Source organism: Clupea harengus, chromosome 2 (assembly GCF_900700415.2).
Source record: "Clupea harengus chromosome 2, Ch_v2.0.2, whole genome shotgun sequence".
NCBI lineage: Eukaryota > Metazoa > Chordata > Actinopteri > Clupeiformes > Clupeidae > Clupea > Clupea harengus.
In genome coordinates this window covers 3,695,449-3,718,746 of record NC_045153.1, presented here as the reverse complement: position 1 = coordinate 3,718,746, position 23,298 = coordinate 3,695,449, and the positions used below count along the sequence as shown (strand labels likewise).

Here is a 23,298-nt window from a genome sequence, read left to right as displayed (position 1 = left end):
ATTTTTGAGGGTGCAAAGGAGTGAAATGATGGTGCTGCCACCTAGTGTCGAGTTACAGTAATAACAGCAACTACAGGGATTTTGAATATTGTGATTAGCAAATTATTGTTTATAATGATGGACTAAATATCGGGCTATAGCTTGTTGTTAATTGTCCATTACAAAATCTTGTGGTCATCAAACTTACCTTGTGGTCAACTGCTGCTTCAGCAATGGGACTGAACAGGTGATTCCTGTGGAGTTTTGAGTCTCGACACAAGAAACACACAAGCTGCTGATCATCATGACAAAACAGCTTGAGTTCGTCACCATGGAGACTACAGAGTGCTCCTCTCTGACCTCTCTCCTGTAAAAATGTCTCACACAGGTTTTTTAATGCAAGGTTGGTTGGCGGCTCCCCCTTTGATGACCTCTTCCTGCAGACTGGACATTCTCTGGATCCTTTGGTTTCCCAGAACTGCTGCAGACAGGCTTTACAGAAGCTGTGACTACATGACAGAAGAACTGGGTCCTTGAAGATGCCAGTGCACACAGGACAGGATACATCCTCCTCTAGCTTTGAAGCCATTTTCCAAGAGTAAATATAAATCTGTTTTAAGCTTCCCTCTCGTTGTAACTTTTCCCCCAAACTTTACTTTCACTCTCAGGAGTTTGACAAATCCAGTCAGTTTCTGAGTCCTCTTGTTGTTTTAACCGATGTATGCAAGCATGGCAACCTCTCCAACATCTGTTTGAAAACAACTATGTCCAGTTTGAGTGTTTTTAAATTAGATTCTCACCTGACCTGCTGGAGCAGTTTTGTGACGTTGTGACGGGGAACACAGCAGCCGCCCTTCAGTGAGCTTCACCTCCTCCTTCAGGAAAGGAGAGTCAGAGGGAGGGATCTGGAGCAGCAGGGAGCTGATTGGTCAGTCTCACAACAGTCGTCCAATAAACAGTTCTTTAGTGCCTCCTAGTCTTGAGGATCAGAGGTCAAAGTACCTGGATGAGTGAGCTCTAACTTACAGGCATAAACAGGCTTCATGTCAGTGTTTTTCCTCCACTATCCACAGAAATGTTGTTCTGATCTCATTCCTACTGCAGACACACAGAGAGCTGTCTGTGCTGTGAATGACACCTCCAGTGTACACACTCTCAGCACATCCACTGTGTCTGATTTTCAGTGACATTATCAAAGGGAAACGTCTGTATTCTTTAACCTGGGCCCTACTAAAAGCTGACATTATTACTTAGTCATTACATTATTGCTCATGTGTAGTTACTAGTTACCAATGACTGGATATATAGGTATATCTTTATAGGTATATCTATAGGGATCTATATGCAGTCATTGGTAGTTACTTGTGCTGTGGGTTACATATCACAGAGAGAAGAAATCAAATACTCTCTGTGAGTCCATGCTAGTGTCCTTATTGCAGTCATATTTCCCTGTATGCTCAGCTCTGTTATATATTAACCCATAGATACAGACAAGCCTAGGCTGGAACCATAAACATGGAGTTCAGAGTCTTCTCTACCACAGGCAGTGACTGGTAGTCAGATAGCATAAGGATTTGCAGAAGATGTGTGTAAACATTTGAAAGCTTCTGTTATGTCTGTTGTGGTCCTGTTTATGAGTCTGTGGTGGTTTCTGCTGAAAGTGGGTCTCTGTTGATCTCAGTCAGAGGAGTAACATAGGACAGAGTTTCAGCTTCAAGTTCAAATAACACACCTGACCTTTGAGACAACATCAGAGCTTATGGCATGTGTTTTATAGTAGGGGTTAGCACGTGTGTGTGTGTCTGTGTGTGTGTGTGTGTGTGTGCGTGCGTGCGTGCGTGCGTGCGTGCGTGCGTGCGTGCGTGCGTGCGTGCGTGCGTGCGTGCGTGCGTGCGTGTGTGTGTGTGTAGGTGTGTGTGCACATGTGTGTGTGCGCGTGTGCGTATGCATGTTGTTACAACCCTGGATCATAGGGAAGTAACATAATGAGAACACAAAATCAAAAATTAATAAATATAATTTTAAATGATTACACAGGGGGAAAAGAGTAGGTGGAGTGTAAGCTGCATGTCCTGCCACCAGGTAAGCAGCTGCAGAGTGTGTGTTTGAGAGACAGTGAGAAGGGTGTGGCCAGTTCTTAAAGGCATCCCGCACCTGCAGGTAATCACAGCCGTCTGTCACTGAGCTTCACTTCTTCCTTCAGAAAAGGAGAGTCGGGGAGGGATCTGGAAGAGCAGGGAGCTGATTGGTCGAAACTAAAGCTTTTTTCCTCTACAATCCTGAGAAATGTAACTACTGCAGACCTGTTCCTTCACAGATACACAGAGAGCTGTCTGTGCTGTGTACACACTGTCATCATACACTGCGTGTTTGAGTGCATTTGGTCTAATTGGCATCCAACCTGTTTATTCAGTTGTTATTATTTACAGTTGTACTTATTCATTTGGGTTTTACATGACATTCAGTTTGACTGATACTTGTAACATTTAAGCTGACCGTTTATTGTACTGTTCATTAATGAATCATTTATATGACCTCCTTGTGTGCCATTACATTAATTAATATCTAACAATTTGAGTATATACTGTTTGGTAATATTGTAGGTAATGTAAAAATGTATATAATGTAAAAATATATGCACAATTTGTTGTTGTATTTTCAGCAATATTTATCACTCTAATGCTTTCTACCGTCCCATAAGGTTCAGACACGTCCAGCCTGATGTTTTCCATTGTTAGTAACATTGTGTGTGTGTGTGTGTGTGTGTGTGTGTGTGTGTGTGTGTGGATACTGGTGTATCTTTGTGTGTGTGAAAGTTCAGTTGTGAGTGTGTGATCTGTGTGCGTAAAGGCAGCTCGTCCACTATGTGTAAGAGGGTTTTTGTGTGTGTGTGTGTATGTGTTGTGAGAGAGTGTGTTTTGTGTGTGTGTGTGTGTGTATGTGTTGTGACTTGTGTGAGAGTGTGTTTTGTGTGTATGTGTGTGTGTGTTGTGAGAGAGTGTGTTTTGTGTGTTTGTGTGTATGTGTTGTGAGAGAGTGTGTTTTGTGTGTGTGTGTTGTGAGAGAGTGTGTGTGTGTATGTGTATGTGTATGTGTATGTGTATGTGTATGTGTATGTGTATGTGTTGTGAGAGAGTGTGTTTTGTGTGTATGTGTGTGGAGAAGGAGGTGGCTTATCACTTTTTGAGGTCACCACACACAGACAAGTCAAAGCAAAACAGCACTATTCAACTGAAATGAAATCTAGTTTCCAGTCACAGCTCAGGAGCAGACTGTCAGAACTCTCTGCCGAACTCAGCCCAACCTCATTCTTCAGCCAGGGCGAGGCTTGATCAAGAGAGAGAGGCACCAGATTGGCTGACCGCATTACCAGGAGGAACAGTCTTTGCGGAACCGGTTGACATGTGTTTCCCAGCACAGAGGGAGGGAGATAGAGAGAGGGAGGAGAGAGGTAGAAGAGAGAGAGGAGAGAGGGAGGAGAGAGGGGGAGATAGAGAGAGAGGGAGGAGAGAGGTAAAAGAGAGGGAGGAGAGAGAGGGAGAGAGGGGGAGATAGAGAGAGAGAGTGAGAGGTAGAAGAGAGGGAGGAGAGAGAGGGATAGAGAGAGAGAGGGAGGAGTGAGAGTGAGTGTGAGTGTGAGTGTGAGTGTGTGAGTGTGAGTGTGAGTGTGAGTGTTAGTTTTAAGCCAGTGGGACTTTACAGTTTTTCACATCATTGTCACACTTGGTTCAACACCATGTACCCTTTCTCAAAACACTTAACACATCCAGCATATCAGTAGACTATGTGAACTAAACACTTAACACATTCAGAATATCAGTAGACTATGTGAACTAAACACTTAACACATTCAGAATATCAGTAGAATATGTGAACTAAACACTTAACACATTCAGAATATCAGTAGACTATGTGAACTAAACACTTAACACATTCAGAATATCAGTAGACTATGTGAACTAAACACTTAACACATCCAGCATATCAGTAGACTATGTGAACTAAACACTTAACACATTCAGAATATCAGTAGACTATGTGAGCTAAACACTTAACACATTCAGAATATCAGTAGACTATGTGAACTAAACACTTAACACATCCAGCATATCAGTAGACTATGTGAACTAAACACTTAACACATTCAGAATATCAGTAGACTATGTGAACTAAACACTTAACACATCCAGCATATCAGTAGACTATGTGAACTAAACTGTGGATACTTATCCATTGCTTAGATACAAAATGCGAAATTCATGGAAGTTCACCACCAGCAAAACGCAGTGCAACTACACAACTACACACTATTGTCTCAAGGCACTTATTGTATCTAACAATATGTACAAAGTGTCATACGCTTTTCTTTTCTTTTGCAATACAACACTAAACTGTGCCAGATAGAGGATACATCACTGTGTGAAGATTTTTTTTAAAGTGGACATGGTATTGAGACAAGTGTGAAAATGATTGAAAACAAACTATAACATGCTGGGATGTAACAATACAGACAAATGACCACTAGATGTCAGTATTGTTCCATTAGTCTGGGGGGAAAGCTAAGTACCATGGTCTCTGATCTCTGACAAAACACTCAAGAGAGCTCAATGAACCAATGAACAAATGAACATGTCAAATGACCACTCTTAGTTTATCTGTGAATTACAGCCAAAACAAACAAATATAAACAAACAAACAAGAAAACAACTAGATGAAATATCAAACCTAAATAAAGTCAGCGATATTTTCATGGACACTAAAAACAATTTCTCGTGTTACAGGACTGCAAGAGAGTGAAGTGTGCTGCTGGCATGACTACAATAATTCAGAACTTCTCAGTGAGTGGATTATAAAAATTAAAAATTAAATAAATAAAAAGCAAATATTCGAAATGCCACACAGAATATGGCTCGAAGCCCTCACTAATGTCTGACCCCAGCAGGACAAACAAGTTCTCAGGTGTGCACATCCCAGAAGTGTGCTCCATATTTACCATCTTTATAATAAACACTCCACCGTCCACTCAAGGAGGTAAAGTCTCCCTTCCTCTGGAGAGACTCTGTCATCACACCCACATTCCACCATGTGTTCTCTCCAACCTCCACATCCCAGCAGTGAGTCCCTGAGTTAAAGCCCTCAGAGCCCAGGACACTGGCAGCCTCATCAAATCTCTCTGGGTTATCAGGAAGCTGCTGTCTCTCATCACAGAGTCTCACACTGGTCAGATCCTCAGACAGGATGAGACCTGGGTGTGCATAATGGTTTGAAACCATCTTTAATAAAAATATTTTCTTTCATCTTAAACTCAAAATGACTAATGACATTCTCCACTCTACCTACTTGAATGGATACAATTAATTATAGCAAGCGTCAAAGAGGTTTACATTTGTTTTGTGTCTAGTCAACAACGAATAGTCCTTTGAAATGAATGCCCAATACTCCTTCAGTCGGGTGTTGGTATGAATAGGTGTCCATTTTCTTTATAAATCATAGCAGGCATTTTAGACCAAAGACACAAGAGTTATTGTCTTGTAAAATGACAGATTTAATTATGTATATTTGATATATATTTTCAATGTGTGTTGTTCATTGTTAAAGATTATGTTGAATACACAAAATACTAATAATCCTGAGATTTAGATATGCACTAGTTGTACATATGTTTTATTCATATTATCTTGTGATAAAGCAGATGTAGATATGCACTGGTTGTACGTATGATTTAGTTATACTTTATTGTGGATACAAACGAGGGGTACATCATTAAAAGGAGGCTTAAAAATCTGAAATTATAAATAATTGTTTACAAAACTGTCATAATCACAGTTACTTGAAACTTCAAAAAGGTTTAAATCAAAATAAATCTGAATGAAATGTTTGCAAAAAGCATTATTAACATTTCTGTCAGGCCGGTCAATTCTGTAACCAAGTTGCGTCACCATCAGCATAGGTTTAGAAAATAAAAGTGAGTTGTTAAGGAATATAATTTACAACAAATTTCTGTCAAAGATATTCGCCCTTCAATTTGCAATATTTACAGAGTTCAGATCACGTGACACCTGTGGGATTTCTTAAGGCAACTAACAATACAACCAATTAGTCAGAGTGGTTATTGCATGAAGACATTTTAACACCATGAACATGTCATTATTGGCAAAAGGAAGTGACATCATTTCTTAGCTACTGTGCTGCTCTACTTTCACTGAAGCTCTCACTGGTAACATCCTCAGAGGAGAGAGTTTACAGTTAATAGCAAAGTATGGAAACACTCTCTCAGTGAAAGTGTGTGTGAGAGTGTGTAGATGTGTGTTATTATCAGGGTCAGAGAATGACAGCTCGCCTCTGTCCCAGTCCAGCTGCACTCTGATCCTCTGGAGTTTCTGCTTCACTGTGAGGAGAGTGATGGACTGTGGTGGAGACCATGCTCTATATTTACCATCTTTATAATACACATGCCACCATCCACTCGTGGAGTAACAGTCTCCCTTCCTCTGGAGAGACTCTGTCATCACACCCACATTCCACCATGTGTTCTCTCCAACGTCCACATCCCAGCAGTGAGTCCCTGAGTTGAAGCCCTCAGAGCCCAGGATACTGGCATACTTATCAAATCTCTCTGGGTTATCAGGAAGCTGCTGTCTCTCATCATTGAGTCTCACACTGGTCAGATCCTCAGACAGGATGAGACGTGGGTGTGCAGTGTTGGGATCCAGAGTCACAGGAGCTGCAGAGTGAGAAACACAAATGGTTTAGGTGGAAAGAGCACACAAAAAGAGATACAAACTATTGTGGCTTATGCTGGAAGTCATGTTAAATCAGGCATATATTGTATTTTTTTGCCTAATATTCATTGGTAATGCAATTGATGTGTTTTCAAAGCATCAAACTGATTAATTATATTCATTTATTATGTTATTAAATATGAAATATATTTTCACTTCCTCATACTATACTTTTCATCTCTCTTTTTTTCAATTGTAACTGAACTGAAGTTTTATGAACTGTCTGAACCCCCCAGCTTGTCCAAATGTCTGTGGTACAGTGAACCACATCGCCCTCCATGCTTAACAGGGATTTCCTCACCTTTGCTTTAACATCACAGTACAGGTTTGGTCCAACTGTATGTGAGAAATGCATGCGTGAGGGTACCCTGTAGCATGGTGCAGTGACAGTTAGGAGCTTACGGAAACCCGTGTTTTTAACAACTGAGTAGGACAAGAGGTCCTGGCAAATCATTTCACCCAAAGTTTCTGTAATCTGCTTGGCAGTCGAGTGGTTGTCTTTGTATGGCAGGGGTCTCAAACTCCGGCTCGCGGGCCAGATCCAGCCTGCCAAGAGATTTCATCCGGCCCGCCGCCTCAGAATTTAGCAAAAAGTTTAATTGATTTGAATGGGCCACCCCAACGTTTACCGCTGCCATTAACGAGCTCTAGTAGGGGAGATGTGTGTGTGTGTGTGTGTGTCTGTGTGTGTGTGTGTGTGTGTGCTGGCCTTATGAGAACAGAAGCAGAGAGCTCTAGTAGGGTATGTGTGTGTGTGTGTGTGTGTGTGTGTGTGTGTGTGTGTGTGTGTGTGTGTGTGTGTGTGTGTCTGTGTGTGTGTGTGTGTGTACATGCTGGCTTTATGAGAGAAGAAGCAGATAATAATAATAATAATACTTTCAACTTATATAGTGCTTTTCTAGGTGCCCAAAGAAGCTCTGAGCTCTAGTAGGGGAGGTGAGTGTGTGTGTGTGTGTGTGTGTGTGTGTGTATGTTTGTGTGTGTGTGTGTGTGTGTGTGTGTGTGTTTGTGTGTGTGTGTGCATATGTGTGTGTGAATTTGTGTGTGTCTGTGTGCGTGTGTGTATGTGTGTGTGTGTATGTGTGTGTGTGCATATATCTGTGTGTGTATGGTTGTGTGTGCATGTGTTTGTGTGTGTTTGTGTGTACATGGGTGTGTGTCTTTGTGTGTTTGCATTTGTGTGTGTGTGTGTGTGTGTGTGTGTGTGTTTGTTTTGCGTGTGTGAGTGTGTGCATGTGTTTGTGTGTGTGTTTGTGTGTACATGGGTGTGTGTCTTTGTGTGTGTGCATTTGTGTGTGTGTGTGTGTTTGTTTGTTTGTTTGTTTGTGCGCGTGTGAGTGTGTGTGTGTTTGTTTGTGTGTGTGTGTGTGTGTGTGTGTGTGTGTTTGTGTGTGTGTGGGTGTGTGTGTTTGTGTGTGTGTTTGTGTGTTTGTGTGTGTGTGTGTGTGTGTCTTTTTCACCCGTAGACCTGCGTCTACACACTCTTCATCATTTCCGCTCTCCTCCAGTTCCCCCTTCCGCTTGGCAGCTCTTTTGATCAATCGATCTGTCTGTCTGTCTGTCTGTCTGTCTGTCTGTATGTCTGTCTGTCTGTCTGTCTGTCTGTCTGTCTGTCTCTCTCTCTCTCTCTGTGTCTCTCACTCCTATAGGGAGAATGTGGGTGTGTTTGTGTCTGAAAGGGATATATTTATTTTGGCGGTTCCTTATGTAAAGCACATTGCATTGCCTCTGTGTATGAAAAGTGCTCTATAAATAAACTTGTGTCCGTCCGTTTATCCGTTTGTCTGTCTCAATGTGAGTGTGTGTGTGTAAGTCTCTATGTGAGTGTGTGTTTGTGTGTGTGTGTGTGTGTGTGTGTGTGTGTGTGTGTGTGTGTGTGTGTGTGTGTGTGTGTGTCTCTGTCTGTGTCTGTTTCAGTCAGTACTCACTGTATTGGACAATCTCCTGCATCTTCTCCCAGACTCTGAACTTCAGGTTGCCCAGGTGTTTTGCCACATTGATCAGAGCTCCTGAAACCCTCTCTGGATCCTGCAGTGTGCACTGGGCTCTGGAATAACATTCAGGAGTCAGTGCTGCTGTGGGTTTGGGTTCAGAACCACAGAGAAGAGAGAGACAGGAGGCAGATCACTCACCTTTCCACTGTACTCTTGTAGTTCTGTAAAATGATGAAGGAACATTTTATTTGAACATGATTGGTGTGAAAATGTCTCATAATAAACCTTTATTTACTCATGGACCCATTGGTGGTTGAGCAGCCCATACTTCTTGAACAACACACACAGACACAGACACAGACACAGACACAGACACAGACACAGACACAGACACAGACACAGACAAACTGATATGGAAATATGAAACTCTTTAATCAAGAATGTATGTGTGTTAATCATATGCCTTTGTTAGTTGAAACATGACTTTTCTGTTTCTGTATATGTCTGATTCTTAAGTGCTGACGGTTCTAACTCTGTGTATGTGCTTAAAAGAGCACCTTCTGTGTGAGTTTGCGTAAGCAACGGCTGAAAAGAAGAACTAGTAGTAGTCCTTTTCTGCCATGCTGATGCATTACATTGCAAAAAGCATAGTAAGACAACCACGGACGTCAGAGACCCACCACGTGATTATCCCTGCTGACAATGAATCATATGTTTATGTAAGCAGGAACATGGCTTTCTGTGTTTCTGTGTGTGTGTTACTTAGATTATTAGGTGCCACTTAGTCTGCATATGTGTAAGAGCATGTTTCGACCAGAGGTGATAAGAAGGGTCGAACTGACATCTTTACAAGACAGAAAGCATAGTAAGACGACCACGGACGTCAGAGACCCACCACGTGATTATCCCTGCTGACAAAGTGTTTTGGCGTCAGAGAACGCTAACTTCTGCTGCAGTCTGGGAGTGAGCCTGGGCTCTCTCTCTCTCTCTCTGAGAGTAGGCCTGTGCCTCTCTCTCTGGCCTGCCAGGACGTGGGTGAGCCCAACAAGCTGGTTGTTGTTGAATAAATATACTTATATGCAACTCCGGAGTCCTGAGGTAACTTGAGTGAATTTTCACCTAACACAAACTCTCACCTTCAGCACCTGATACATGTCATCATCATGTACATCATCAGAGTTTTTTCCAGTTGCCCCTGTCTCTCATTCATCCTGTTTCTTTTGTCAATGACCATTTTACATTTTACACACAGAGGACATTGGAAGACACAGATAAACACATGTTCAGTCAACTATGGCTGAGTATGAGTGTGTCTAAGTGTAAGTGAGTGTGATTGAGTGTGGCTGTGTATGAATGATGGTGATTGGCCAGAGCTGAGTTCCTCCACAGGTGATTTGGGAAGTCAGTAACAGCTGAGTTCCAGGACAGCTTCTTCCTCCAAAGTGTCAGACTCTTCAGGTGACATTCCCTAACTCTACACTACCTCACTGCCACTGCCACCTGCACCCTAAACGTATACACTAACACACACACACACACACACACACACACACACACACACACACACACACAGATGGATACAGACAGACACAAACATAACATAGTGTGTCTGGGTCACATCAACACAATAAAACCACATATTTGAATCATTCAAACCAGCAGTCACACCTTTCACACCAAAGACACACAGACATACACACACACACACACACACACACACATACACACACACACACACACACACACACACACACACACACACACACACACACACACACACACACACACACACACAAACACACACACACACACACACACACACACAGATGGAAACAGACAGACACAAACATAAGTACACACACGTGTGTGCGGGTCACATCAACACAATAAAACCACATATTTTAATAATTCAAACCCAGCAGTCACACCTTTCACACCAAAGACACACAGACATGCACACACACACACACACACACACACACACACACACACACACACACACACACGCACACACACACTATGATAAGGACAGTAGATGGTTCTTACTTGTAGAAATGTGATGTCATCAGCTCTCATCTTCTCTTCTATGGCTCTGATTGTGTCTGAAAGAGATGAGATCTCTCTGCTCATCTTCTCAATCTTCTCCTTCATCATCTGACCCTTCTGCTCCTCTTCCTCCCTCAGTGTAGCTGTCCTGGCGGCCTCTTCATCTTGTAGAAACTGGTGAAGCTTATCAAACTCCTCCTTGATCATCTTCTCTGTGTGCTGGGCCTGAGTCTGGAATAAGGTCAATAACAGAGAAAGTGTCTACTAGGCAATTCCTCTGGATTAACACACTTCATAAAAGCTTCTTCCAACGTCTGTAGATATTCTATTCATGCTTGAGTCCTGACTCTCACCTTAATGTGTTTTGCTGTTTCATCAAAGGTGAGTTTTACTTTTTCAAAAGCCTTTATCTTTTCCTTTAAGGGATCCACTTTGACCTTCAGCTCCTCCTTGAAGAGAGAGAGAGAGACAGTTGTCTTTTACATACAAAGCAATTCCAACATTTGCTGACATATTATTGAAAAGTCTGGAATGTGAAAATAGTAAAGGCAAATCAAGTCTCTCAAGACAGCAATACTGAGTCAGATTTTGAAATATGACTTTGGCAGAACATGGATTGTCACCACTAAAGCAACAAATTGATACATTTCAGTTGGATGTTTTGTGAACACATTTTTGATGGTGCAAAGTAGTGAAATGATGGTGCTGCCACCTAGTGTTGAGTTACAGTAATAATAGCAACTACAGGGATTTTGAATTCTGTGATAAGCAAATCATTTTTTATAATGATGGACTAAATATCGGGCTATAGCTTATTGTTAATTATCCAATACAAAATCTTGTGGTCATCAAACTTACCTTACGGTCAACTGCTGCTTCAGCAATGGGACTGAACTGGTGATTCCTGTAGAGTTTTGAGTCTCGACACACCACACACACAAGCTGCTGATCATCGTGACAAAACAGCTTGAGTTTGTCGCCATGGAGACTACAGAGTGCTCCTCTCTGACCTCTCTCCTGTAAAAATGTCTCACACAGGTTTCTTAATGCAAGATTGGTTGGTGGCAACTCCTTTGATGACCTCCTCCTGCAGACTGGACATTCTCTGGATCCTTTGGTTTCCCAGCACTGCTGCAGACAGACTTTACAGAAGCTGTGACTACATGACAGAAGAACTGGGTCCTTGAAGATGTCCGTGCACACAGGACAGGATATATCCTCCTCTAGCTTTGAAGCCATTTTTGAATAGTAAATATAAATCTGCTTCCAACTTCCCTCTCGTTGTAACTTTTCCACAAACTTTACTTTCTCTTTCGGGAGTTTGACAAATCCAGTCAGTTTCTGAGTCCTCTTGTTGTTTTAACCCATGTATGCAAGAATGGCAACCTCTCCAACGTCTTTATGAAAACAATTATGTCCATGAGTGTTTTTAATTTAGATTCTCACCTGCTAGAACATTTGTAGAGGTGTAACGTGGAACAAAGCTGCCGTCTGTCACTGAGCTTCACTTCCCCATAACCTGTTTCCTCTATAAAGCTGTCAGTGTTGGCTCCTCCCATCTTCTCTGACACTCTCTGCTCAACCCCGCCCCCTCTCTCCCTCTGTCTGCAGATTGAGTGTCTTTAGATTCGATTCTCACCTGACCTGCTGGAGCAGTTTTAAGACGGTGTGACGGGGAACACAGCAGCCGCCCTTCACTGAGCTTCACCTCCTCCTTCAGGAAAGGAGAGTCAGAGGGAGGGATCTGGAGGAGCAGGGAGCTGATTGGTCAGTCTCACAACAGTCCTCCAATAAACAGTTCTTTAGTGCCTCCTAGTCTTGAGGATCAGAGGTCAAAGTACCTGGATGAGTGAGCTCTAACTTACAGCCATAAACAGGCGTCATGTCAGTGTTTTTCCTCCACTATCCACAGAAATGTTGTTCTGATCTCATTCCTACTGCAGACACACAGAGAGCTGTGTGTGCTGTGAATGACACATCCAGTGTACACACTCTCAGCACATCCACTGTGTCTGATGTTCAGTGACATTATCAAGGGAAAGTGTATTCTTTAACGAAGCGGGATTGGCCAAACTCGTGTGGCTTCACTGGAATATTCAAAGAAACTTGAAAAACGAATCTAATCTAATCGCAAACAATGATAACATCTATGAAATAAAATAGTCGGCAAACAAAGACATCCATACAACTCCCTATCACTCTGCTTTTGTCTAAGCTTTGGAGTTACACCAGGAAGAGTCGAAGTCACTCAGTAACTCGTCATTCCTGTCCAACAGCCTCACTACATCTAGTCTACGTGTACAAAGTGTTCTCTCTAACGCTGCCTTAGAGCATCGGTACATTCCATGCATTCTATCGTCAAACTCATTTCTTCTTCCCGAGTCTCTCTGGAGACACAGAAATGTTTCTACTGGAGTTTGAGTGTCTGCATCAAGTACACTGCAGTCGGAAACGTGTGCCATGCCTAACATTCTAACAATCTAACAATTGCCGTTTATACTGTTTGGTAATATTGTAGGTGATAAAAAATATATTTACAAATGTTTACTTGTATTTTCTAGTTTCCAATCACAGCTCAGGAGCAGACTGTCAGAGCTCTCTGCCAAACTCAGCCCAACCTCATTCTTCAGCCAGGACGAGGCTTGCTCAAGAGAGAGAGGCGCCTGATTGGCTGTCCGCATTACCATGACGGACAGTTGTTGCAGAACCGGTTGACATGTGTTTCCCAGCACAGAGAGAGGGAGAGGGAGAGAGAGAGGCACACACACACACACACACAACTGGCTGCCATTTGCTTTGCTGAAACTCAGGGCTTGTGTCATTTCCATCTTTTGAACATGTCTTAGGGGCACAGAAGTAGTTCCTCAAAACTGCCATAATCAGCCATAATCATTTAAGCCTTTCTATTCATTATCAACCTGCACTAAACATGACAATACACATACTGACTGGGACATGCTGATCTGTCTTTTCATGGTAGCATCATATAAAGTAGCATCTCTACAGCATCTATCAGCTTTAACAGTGTAACCCTGCAAAGTAGTTTTTGACAGCAGCAGTGTGAGCCAGAAATATGCTACAACACACACAAAAGATATTTCAAAATCATAGGAACAAAGGTGACAATTACATTATTAAAATCCAATAAGAGACCAGTCCTCCATAGATACATGACAAATAAATATGATCCCAAATCAGGTTCTACAGGTTTCTGCTGGTTCCTGAGCTGTGAGTGTTTATTCTTTATCTTCAAGGTCTGAAACAAGATTCAGAGGTCAAGGAGGACAAGACTCCACATGACCACATTAAATATGAATCATAGACTTGGTAACACACAGGCTGTTTATCGTCCAGACAGAAGAGCTTGAGTTTCTCACTGTGCAGACTGCAGAGCACCTCAGACCCTGCTGAAGCTCTGACTTTTCTGCTGTAAGAAGGTCTCACACAGGTTCTTTAATTGGAGGTTAAGGGAAGGGTGATCCTTTGATGATCTTCTCCTGCAGACTGGACATTCCCTGGATATTTTGATTTTCCAGAACTGCTGCAGACAGACTTTACACACACTGTGACGTCTTTAAGGACCCTGTCGTCCTCTCATGCAGTCACAGCACACAGGACAAGAGAAATCCTCTTCTGCCTCTGGATGACATATTTTCTTTGGTGTTGGTGGTTCCTTACAATGGTTCCTTATACAGTACAGTTGGCTTTTACTTTTTTATTTTTTTATTTTTTATTAGACAATGGGAATATTACATTACATCTGCATTAGTAGAAGCATTACATGAATGTTCGATTCTCCTCTCATTGTCTCTTTTTTTCCCTTTTTAAATCATTCATACATTTCTGAACTATTGACAAGAACAAGGGAGGCTTTTACTTTTGTCAGTCTCTAAATATGAATATGAAAATCCAGATTAAATTCACAAGGCTATGTCTCCTCCTTCATGCAAGAATGACTGCCTTGCTTGTTCAACATAGAGATGTTACACACCAGAGAACTCTAATCACTTGAATCTTAAAGAACAAAAAAACTCACTCAGTTCTACACCTCCTTGCCCAGTCAAGGTGAGACAGAGGGAGAGAAGAAGATTCTGATTGGTCAGTTCCACACCTCCTTGCCCAGTCAAGGTGAGCCAGAGGGAGGGAAGAAGATTCTGATTGGTCAGTGTGCTTTAGACAGTAAAGTTCAATGCACATTGCCATCTACTGGTGAAATGTGAGTATTGAATCTGCTGCAGAAAAAAAATGACAGTGATGTGAGATGGTTGCAGAATACACATTTAACACCAAACCATGTCATTCTGAGTGTATCTCTTATGTACATTTTGGCAAAGTATTCTAATTGTATTTTATTTCTCATTATATCTTATGTCTGCACTTGGATCCCTTATTTCATAACCAGAGACATTTGTTTTGTTGTTCATCTTTGGACATTTATACACAAGTCACACAAGCTTTGTAATCATCTTCACAGTGGAACCTGAGGTCCCTTTTGTGCACAGTGCAGGGAATGAATAAATGAATGAATGAATGAACAAAATGAATGAATGAATGTCTTATTCAATTTGAAGTGTCTCTGACTTTATTTCCCTGTGTTCTATCTGTTAAGAGTTTCTGAGTGAGAAATGTGATCCCTGGATCTCTGAGCAGGTGCTGGTTGTCATGGACAGATGCCCCATTCCCACAGAAGCTGATGTATCAAACTCTGATCAAATGTCCCTGTTATGTGACTCTGTACCCTTACTGGCACCCGTAAGACAAACAGCTTGAGTGTCCTTGTCTGGCCATCCTCTCTCTGGTTCACTCACTGTGAGCTTCATCTCTGCTCTGTCCTGTGCTGGTGAAACTTAGTTGGAAAGACATTTGAGCACTCAAAGAAGATATTAGAAAGGCGCGTTGCAGTATTCCACCAAAAGATGGCAGTATTTCAGTATGTTGGATGTAACTGCACCCCTACCTTAGAGTTGTACCTTCCTAAAAATGGGTTAATATCCCCTGTTGACCCTTGACCCCAATCAACACCCCTGTTTGTGTCCCTGAGGGAGGTGACCCTCTCCTGTCCTCTAGCCCTGTCTGTGGAGCCTGTGGACTGGTTTGGTGCTTTACTATTGGTTATGGTTATGGTTATAGTATTTAGCACACACTTTTGTCCAAAAACAATACATCTGTAACTTATATATAAATTACCTTGGAAGAGCATGTATGCATTTTATGTATTAAATGATTATATTGTTCTATACCTCTTCATCAGAAATTCATTTATACATAAGTGTAAAGACGTAACTTCCTAGACCAATGAGGGAATAGGCGTCTGGAAGGTTTGGGTGGACTCGTCTTTCTCTTTGCTTCGCTGAAAAAGTAACAGTTATTAAAACACCTTTCTTATTACGCTCATACTTCCTCTGACTCCATTTTATGTGTCTGACTCCACTCTTTTGGGGAACCCAGTCTAAGGTCCTCACTTTACTGTATATTTATACCAAGTTTTGTAGGCTGATCTCCAACTCAATGCACCTACGGTCTGTATTTGAATTTCCTCTCTTACTCATTATTAGCGGGTTTCAAAGGAATAGAGTAATTTAAGGATCTTGCCACGGCCGGCCGATTCCATAATGGCAATTCCACAGTCATAACCTGTAATCTAGTTCTGTGCTAGCTCAGAGGTCCTACAGTGCTGTAAAGGGGCATTTCTCAGCTTGTTATAGCGACGTGGTTCAGTTACAGAGCGCCAGACTGTTTGTCCGCTCTCAAATATGACCATTCAAATTAGATAATTAACAGTTCACTGCGGCATGTCTAGCCCAGATGATTTTAGCCAGGAATTACCAATTCATTACGTCAGGTACAAGTGACTACTACCAGTTACAAAAACAAGTCTAAAGTGAAGAATATAAGTTTTTAAACACCACATGAAACATAAAAACACAGAGAACATGAACATACCTGGCTGCTTAGAAGTGCCTACTCACACGGATGTGAGGGAGATCTGGATACAGAATGCTCCTGGTTCTATGCATACCTTTCCCGTAAGTACACATTTATTGCGCCATAGGGCCTAATAATTATCCCCTAGATAACAAGTTTCTCAAGATGAGACTCACCCATTAACAACCCAAAATGGAGGGAGTTCTCACCCAAATTTGGGGTGGACCCCCACCCAAGAGAGATACCTTTGCACTCTCACAGAGACCAAAATGACCAGGTCTCTGATATCTATGTTTGAATTAATATATACAGCTGGAGAACTGAGACCATTTTCCCACTCAGATCGAGACCATCAAAATGAGTCCAAACATTCTACAGAAATCATCTTCCAATATTGTATTTCAGTTTGACACTCTTATGCTAATTTCTCTGTCCCCAATTTCACCTCAGCACGGAAAAGTACGACGAGGGAAGCAGAGACAGAGGTCTGAGATAAGAGTCTCTACAGGGGGGTTGGAATTTAGGGTATTGCGACAGCCTCTGGGCAATGTTTGCTGATGGCACAATAAACCAGCACCTAACCCCCGCCAGATGAGTAGTTAACCAGAGTTGATTGTTCTCTGAGTTTTTTCCGTTCCAACAGGTCCATTCCTGACATCAATGTTTTTCCGGTAGAAACCCATTCCTGCCTTACATAAGTGACCTTTCCCTCATTGATGTTATATGTCAGTCAGTGTGTCTCATGTATTAGTCCAGACATTGACACTATCAGCTCTAACTGATTCATCTCCTACTACAGATCAGTCCTGGTCCAGACAGAGACACTATCAGCTCTAACTGATTCATCTCCTACTACAGATCAGTCCTGGTCCAGACAGACACACTATCAGCTCTAACTGATTCATCTCCTACTACTGATCAGTCCTGGTCCAGACAGAGACACTATCAGCTCTAACTGATTAATCTCCTACTACAGATCAGTCCTGGTCCAGACAGAGACACTATCAGCTCTAACTGATTCATCTACTACTGATCAGTCCTGGTCCAGACAGAGACACTATCAGCTCTAACTGATTCATCTACTACTGATCAGTCCTGGTCCAGACATTGACACTATCAGCTCTAACTGATTCATCTCCTACTACAGATCAGTCCTGGTCCAGACAGAGACACTATCAGCTCTAACTGATTCATTTCCTACTACAGATCAGTCCTGGTCCAGACAGAGACACTATCAGCTCTAACTGTGCTGATCTACTCCTACAAAAGCCTTCACTGGTAAGATCATCAGTGGAGAGAGTTTACAGCCAATAGCATGAATCACAATTGTGTCTGAAGGAGATTATGTTGAAGAGTTTTGCCACAGGATCCCATTTGTCAACATCAGTTTCTATTAGCCACAGCTCTAAGCTAAAGACAATATTGCACAAAAGCACAAAAGACAATATTGGCCTATTCAATTCAATTTATTTTTGTACAGCGCTAAAACAATCCAATTGTGTCAAGTAGCATCATTCAAGAAAAAAAGAAACGAATCATACAATTAATACAAGTCCATTCAAACAGTTTTCATTATTTTTCCCCATCAGTGTTTGTGTTCTCTACAGTCCTCAGAGTCTGATCAGACTAATGAAGCTGAAGCTGAGCTGCTCCACTGTTTCAGGACCTCAGAGTCTGATCAGACTAATGAAGCTGAAGCTGAGCTGCTCCACTGTTTCAGGACCTCAGAGTCTGATCAGACTAATGAAGCTGAAGCTGAGCTGCTCCACTGTTTCAGGGACCTCAGTTATTCAAAAGGTTGTTGGTAAACAACTTCAGTTTGTGTTTGGAAAATGAAGTAAAGGATTATTCTCATTAGAAAATCATGAAGAGTTTTACTGGAAAACCCTTCAAATTACGACTTATTATCACAACATACATTTCCTTACATTCATACAGCCAGGTTTACCCAAAGACAATAATATTGTATTACTACAGAGCACTCTAAATAATCGCACCCTCTACAACCACCCCTCTCATCCCTGCCACTTGGCCTGGTCACGTCTGACACTCCGTGCCCAAAGTTCAAAGGTCCTGGTCCTGACAGAGATAATATCAGCTCCATCAGTGCTGCTCTACTGTTACTAAAGCCTTCACTGGTAAGATCCTCAGAGGGTATCCATTGAAATATGGAAACACTCTCTCAGTGAAAGTGTGTGTGAGAGTGTGTAGGTCTGTGTTATTATCAGGGTCAGAGAATGACAGCTTTCTTCTGTCCCAGTCCAGCTGCACTCTGATCCTCTGGAGTTTCTGCTTCACTCTGAGGAGAGTGGGGGACTGTGGTTTAGACCGTGCTCCATATTCACCATCTTTATAATACACAAGCCACAGTCCACTCATGGAGTAAAAGGCTCCCTTCCTCTGGAGAGACTCTGTCATCACACCCACAACCCACCATGTGTTCTCTCCAACCTCCACATCCCAGCAGTGAGTCCCTGAGTTAAAGCCCTCAGAGCCCAGGATGTTGGCATACTTATCAAATCTTTCTGGGTTATCAGGAAGCTGCTGACTCTCATCACCACGTCTCACACTGGTCAGATCCTCAGACAGGATGAGACCTGGGTGTGCAGTGTTGGGATCCAGAGTCACAGGAGCTGCAGAGTGAGAAACACAAATGGTTTTGGTGGAAAGAGCACACAAAAAGAGATACATACACATATACAAACTAGAGGTAATTATCTGTATCTGTATTTCTATCTGTTAAACCAACAAAATGATCTGTCTTTATATCTGGATTGGGATAGAATTCCATAAGTGGGCGTGGCTTATGCTGGAAGTCATGTTAAATCAGGCACGTGTTTTTTTTAGCCTAATATTCATTGGTAATGCAATTGGTGTGTTTTCAAAGCTTCAAACTGATTCATTATATTCATTTATTATGTTATTAAATATGGAATATATTTTCACTTCTTCATACTATACTTTTCATCTCTCTTTTTTCAATTGTAACTGAAGTTTTATGAACTGTCTGAACCCCCAGCTTGTCCAAATGTCTGTGGTACAGTGAACCACATCGCCCTCCATGCTTAACAGGGATTTCCTCACCTTTGCTTTAACATCACAGTACAGGTTTGGTCCAACTGTACCTGAGAAATGCATGCGTGAGGGTACCCTGTAGCATGGTGCAGTGACAGTTAGGAGCTTACGGAAACCCGTGTTTTCAACAACTGAGTTGGGCAAGAGGTCCTGGCAAATCATTTCATCCAAAGTTTCTGTAATCTGCTTGGCAGTCGGGTGGTTGTGTGTGTATGGTGTTTTTGAATTGAACACAGCCGTTATTGGTGGTTGTGTCTGTGTATTATCCACTGCTGGGGGGGCCTGGGCAGACATGGTCACAAAAGGATGTTTGAGATGCATATGAGGAGATTTGTGTGTGTGTGTGTGTGTGTGTGTGTGTGTGTGTGTGTGTGTATATGTGTGTGTGTGTGTGTATGTGTGTCCGTGTGTGTATATGTGTGTGTGTGTGTGTGTATGTGTGTCTGTGTGTGTGTATGGTCTTATGAGATAAGAAGCAGAGACGCTATGCGCTCTAGTAGGGGATATGTGTGTGTATATGTGTGTGTGTGTGTGTGTGTGTGTGTGTGTGTGTGTGTGTGTGTGTTTGTTTGTATGTATGCGTGTGAATGTGCCTGTGTGTCTGTGCATATGTGTGTGTGTGTGTGTGTGTGTGTGTGTGTGTGTGTGTGTGTGTGTGTGTGTGTGTGTGTGTGGTTCTTAGGAGGGAAGAAGCAGAGACACTATGAGCTCTAGTAGGTGAGGTGTGGTGTGTGTGTGTGTGTGTGTGTGTGTGTGTGTGTGTGTCTGTGTGTGAGTGTGCATGTGCATGTGTGCGCGAGTGTGTGCGCGAGTGTGCATGTGTGTGTGTGCATATATTTTTGTGTGGTGTGTGTGTGTTTGTGTGTGTCTGTGGTGTGTGGTCTTTAGGAGGGAAGAAGCAGAGACACTATGAGCTCTAGTAGGTGAGGTGTCTGTGTGTGTGTGTGTGTGTATGTGTGTGTGTGTGTGTGTGTGTGTGTGTGTGTGTGTGTGTGTGTGTTGTGCTGTGTGTGTGTGTGTGTGTGTGTGTGTGCGCGTTGGTCTTAGGAGGGCAGAAGCAGAGACACTATGAGCTCTAGAAGGGGAGATGTGTGTGTTGCGTGTGTGTGTGTGTGTGTATGCGTGTGTGTGTGTGTTTGTGTGCATGTGCATGTGCATGTGTGGGCGCGTGTGTGCGCTCATGTGCATGTGTGTGTGTGTGTGTGCATATATTTGTGTGTGTGTGTGTGTGTGTGTGTGTGTGTGGTTTTACGAGAACAGAAGCAGAGACACTATGAGCTCTAGGAAGGGATATGTGTGAGTGTGTGTGTGTGTGTGTATGTGTGTGTGTGTGTGTGTGTGTGTGTGTGTGTGTGTGTGTGTGTGTGAGTGTGTGTGTGTGTGTGTGTGTGTGTGTGTGTGTGTGTGTGTGTGTGTGTGTCTGTATATCTGTTTCAGTCAGTACTCACTGTATTGGACAATCTCCTGCATCTTCTCCCAGACTCTGAACTTCAGGTTGCCCAGGTGTTTTGCCACATTGATCAGAGCTCCTGAAACCCTCTCTGGATCCTGCAGTGTGCACTGGGCTCTGGAATAACATTCAGGAGTCAGTGCTGCTGTGGGTTTGGGTTCAGAACCACAGAGAAGAGAGAGACAGGAGGCAGATCACTCACCTTTCCACTGTGCTCTTGTAGTTCTGTGAAATGATGAAGGAAAACATATATTTTAACATGATGGTATGGAAATGTCTCATAATAAACCTTTATTTACTCATGGTCTCTCTACTTCCCTGTAAGCTGACACACCTACTCTCCTCTACCCCCCCCCCCCACACACACACACACACTCTCTCACCTGACACATGTCATAATCATGTACATCATCAGAGTTTTTTTTCAGTTGCCCCTGTCCCTCATTCATCCTGTTTCTTTTGTCAACGACCATTTTACATTTTACACACAGAGGACATTGGAAGACACAGATAAACACATTTCAGTCAACTGTGGCTGAGTATGAGTGTGTCTAAGTGAGTGTGATTGAGTGTGGCTGTATATGAATGATGGTGATTGGCCAGTACACACACACACACACACACACACACATACACACACACACACATGCACACACACACACACGCATACACACACACACACACACACACACACACACACACACACACACACACACACACACATACACACACACACACAGACAGACAGACAGACAGACAAACACTCACACACAGACTGACACAGACAGACACAAACATAAGTATGTGTGTGTGTGTGTGTGTGTGTGTGTGTGTGTGTGTGTGTGTGTGGTGTGTGTGTGTGTGTGTGTGTGTGTGAATGGTGTGGGCGGCATGGGCGGTTTGTCCATAAGGGTGATTTGGGCGATGCACTGCCAAACGGGAAAAAGAGAGACAGTGGTTATGAGTCTTCTATATTTCAGTCAGGTTGAAAATCACCCCAGACATCTCTCATAGACTCTCATCGAAAGTCTATTTTTTTCACTAATAGGGTTTCCAATGCAGTCTCTATGGGTTCCGGGAGGGCTAGCACTAATGTGCTTTCATCATACTAACTGTGAAAAGTGTGGGGGAGGCTTCGATCAAGTCACATTCTGTCAAGATGGCTAGCGTTCAGTGTAACTCAATTCTCTCTTTGAAAGAAACTCCTTTTAGTCTGCGTACTAATCAAGATAAATTGGCAGCAAAACAATTAGGACTTCCTAGACCAAATGTATCCATTCAACAGGTTTCTATAAAGGGGGAAATTCCAAGAACTAGTACGAAAGAAAATCGTGGCAAGCAGAATGTGAAGTGGCTAATGTTGTCTTTTTCTACCCCTGCCTACTTTTCCATCCCGAAGGCGGCACAACAGATAGCACTGCATGGACAACTACTGGAGTTACAGACATGCACCATCTGTCTACAACTACTGGAGTTACAGACATGCACCATCTGTCAACTACTACTGGAGTTACAGACATGCACCATCTGTCAACTACTGGAGTTACAGACATGCACCATCTGTCAACTACTGGAGTTACGGACATGCACCACCTGTCAACTACAACTGGAGTTACAGACATGCACCATCTGTCATCTACTACTGGAGTTACAGACATGCACCATCTGTCTACTACTGGAGTTAAAGACATGCACCATCTGTCTGAAACGGTGCAGAAACATGAGCAGTCGGAGCTCCACATGGACAGCTGTCTGAAGTTCTCTGCTGTTGGGAGTGTGAACATTGTCACTCAGCTGGATGAGGGATACAGGCTAGCAGTGCGCTGCCACAACGATGAGGTGAGCAATAACCAGCACATCCTAAACCGGCTCATCCAGTGTGTAAAATTGTGTGCCATTTTTGAGTAAGGATGAAACGGAGGGCTCCACCAATCCTGGTATTTCTCTTGGATTGGTCGACTTTGTGGCACAGTTGGACGAAGTATTCAATAAGCATCTTAAAAATGCTACAGTTTTCAAGGGCACATCAAAGACTGTTCAAAACGAGCTACTGGAGTGTATGCCAGCGGTCGTGAGGGAACGCATTGTGGAGGAGATGAAGTGGACG

The 23,298-nt window shown here is 42.7% G+C and overlaps 1 protein-coding gene across 1 annotated transcript; it reads right to left on the bottom strand.

The window, feature by feature from the left end:
• Positions 1-5,721: 5,721 nt before the first annotated feature.
• Positions 5,722-11,980, bottom strand: LOC116223430 (zinc-binding protein A33-like). The gene is made up of 5 exons (XM_031580042.1): positions 11,600-11,980; positions 11,095-11,190; positions 10,688-10,972; positions 8,690-8,783; positions 5,722-6,703 (listed from the first exon to the last, which is right to left on the bottom strand). The coding sequence occupies exons 1-5, from the start codon at positions 11,978-11,980 to the stop codon at positions 6,156-6,158; spliced, it is 1,404 nt and encodes a 467-aa protein (XP_031435902.1). The 3' UTR covers positions 5,722-6,155.
• Positions 11,981-23,298: the final 11,318 nt, after the last annotated feature.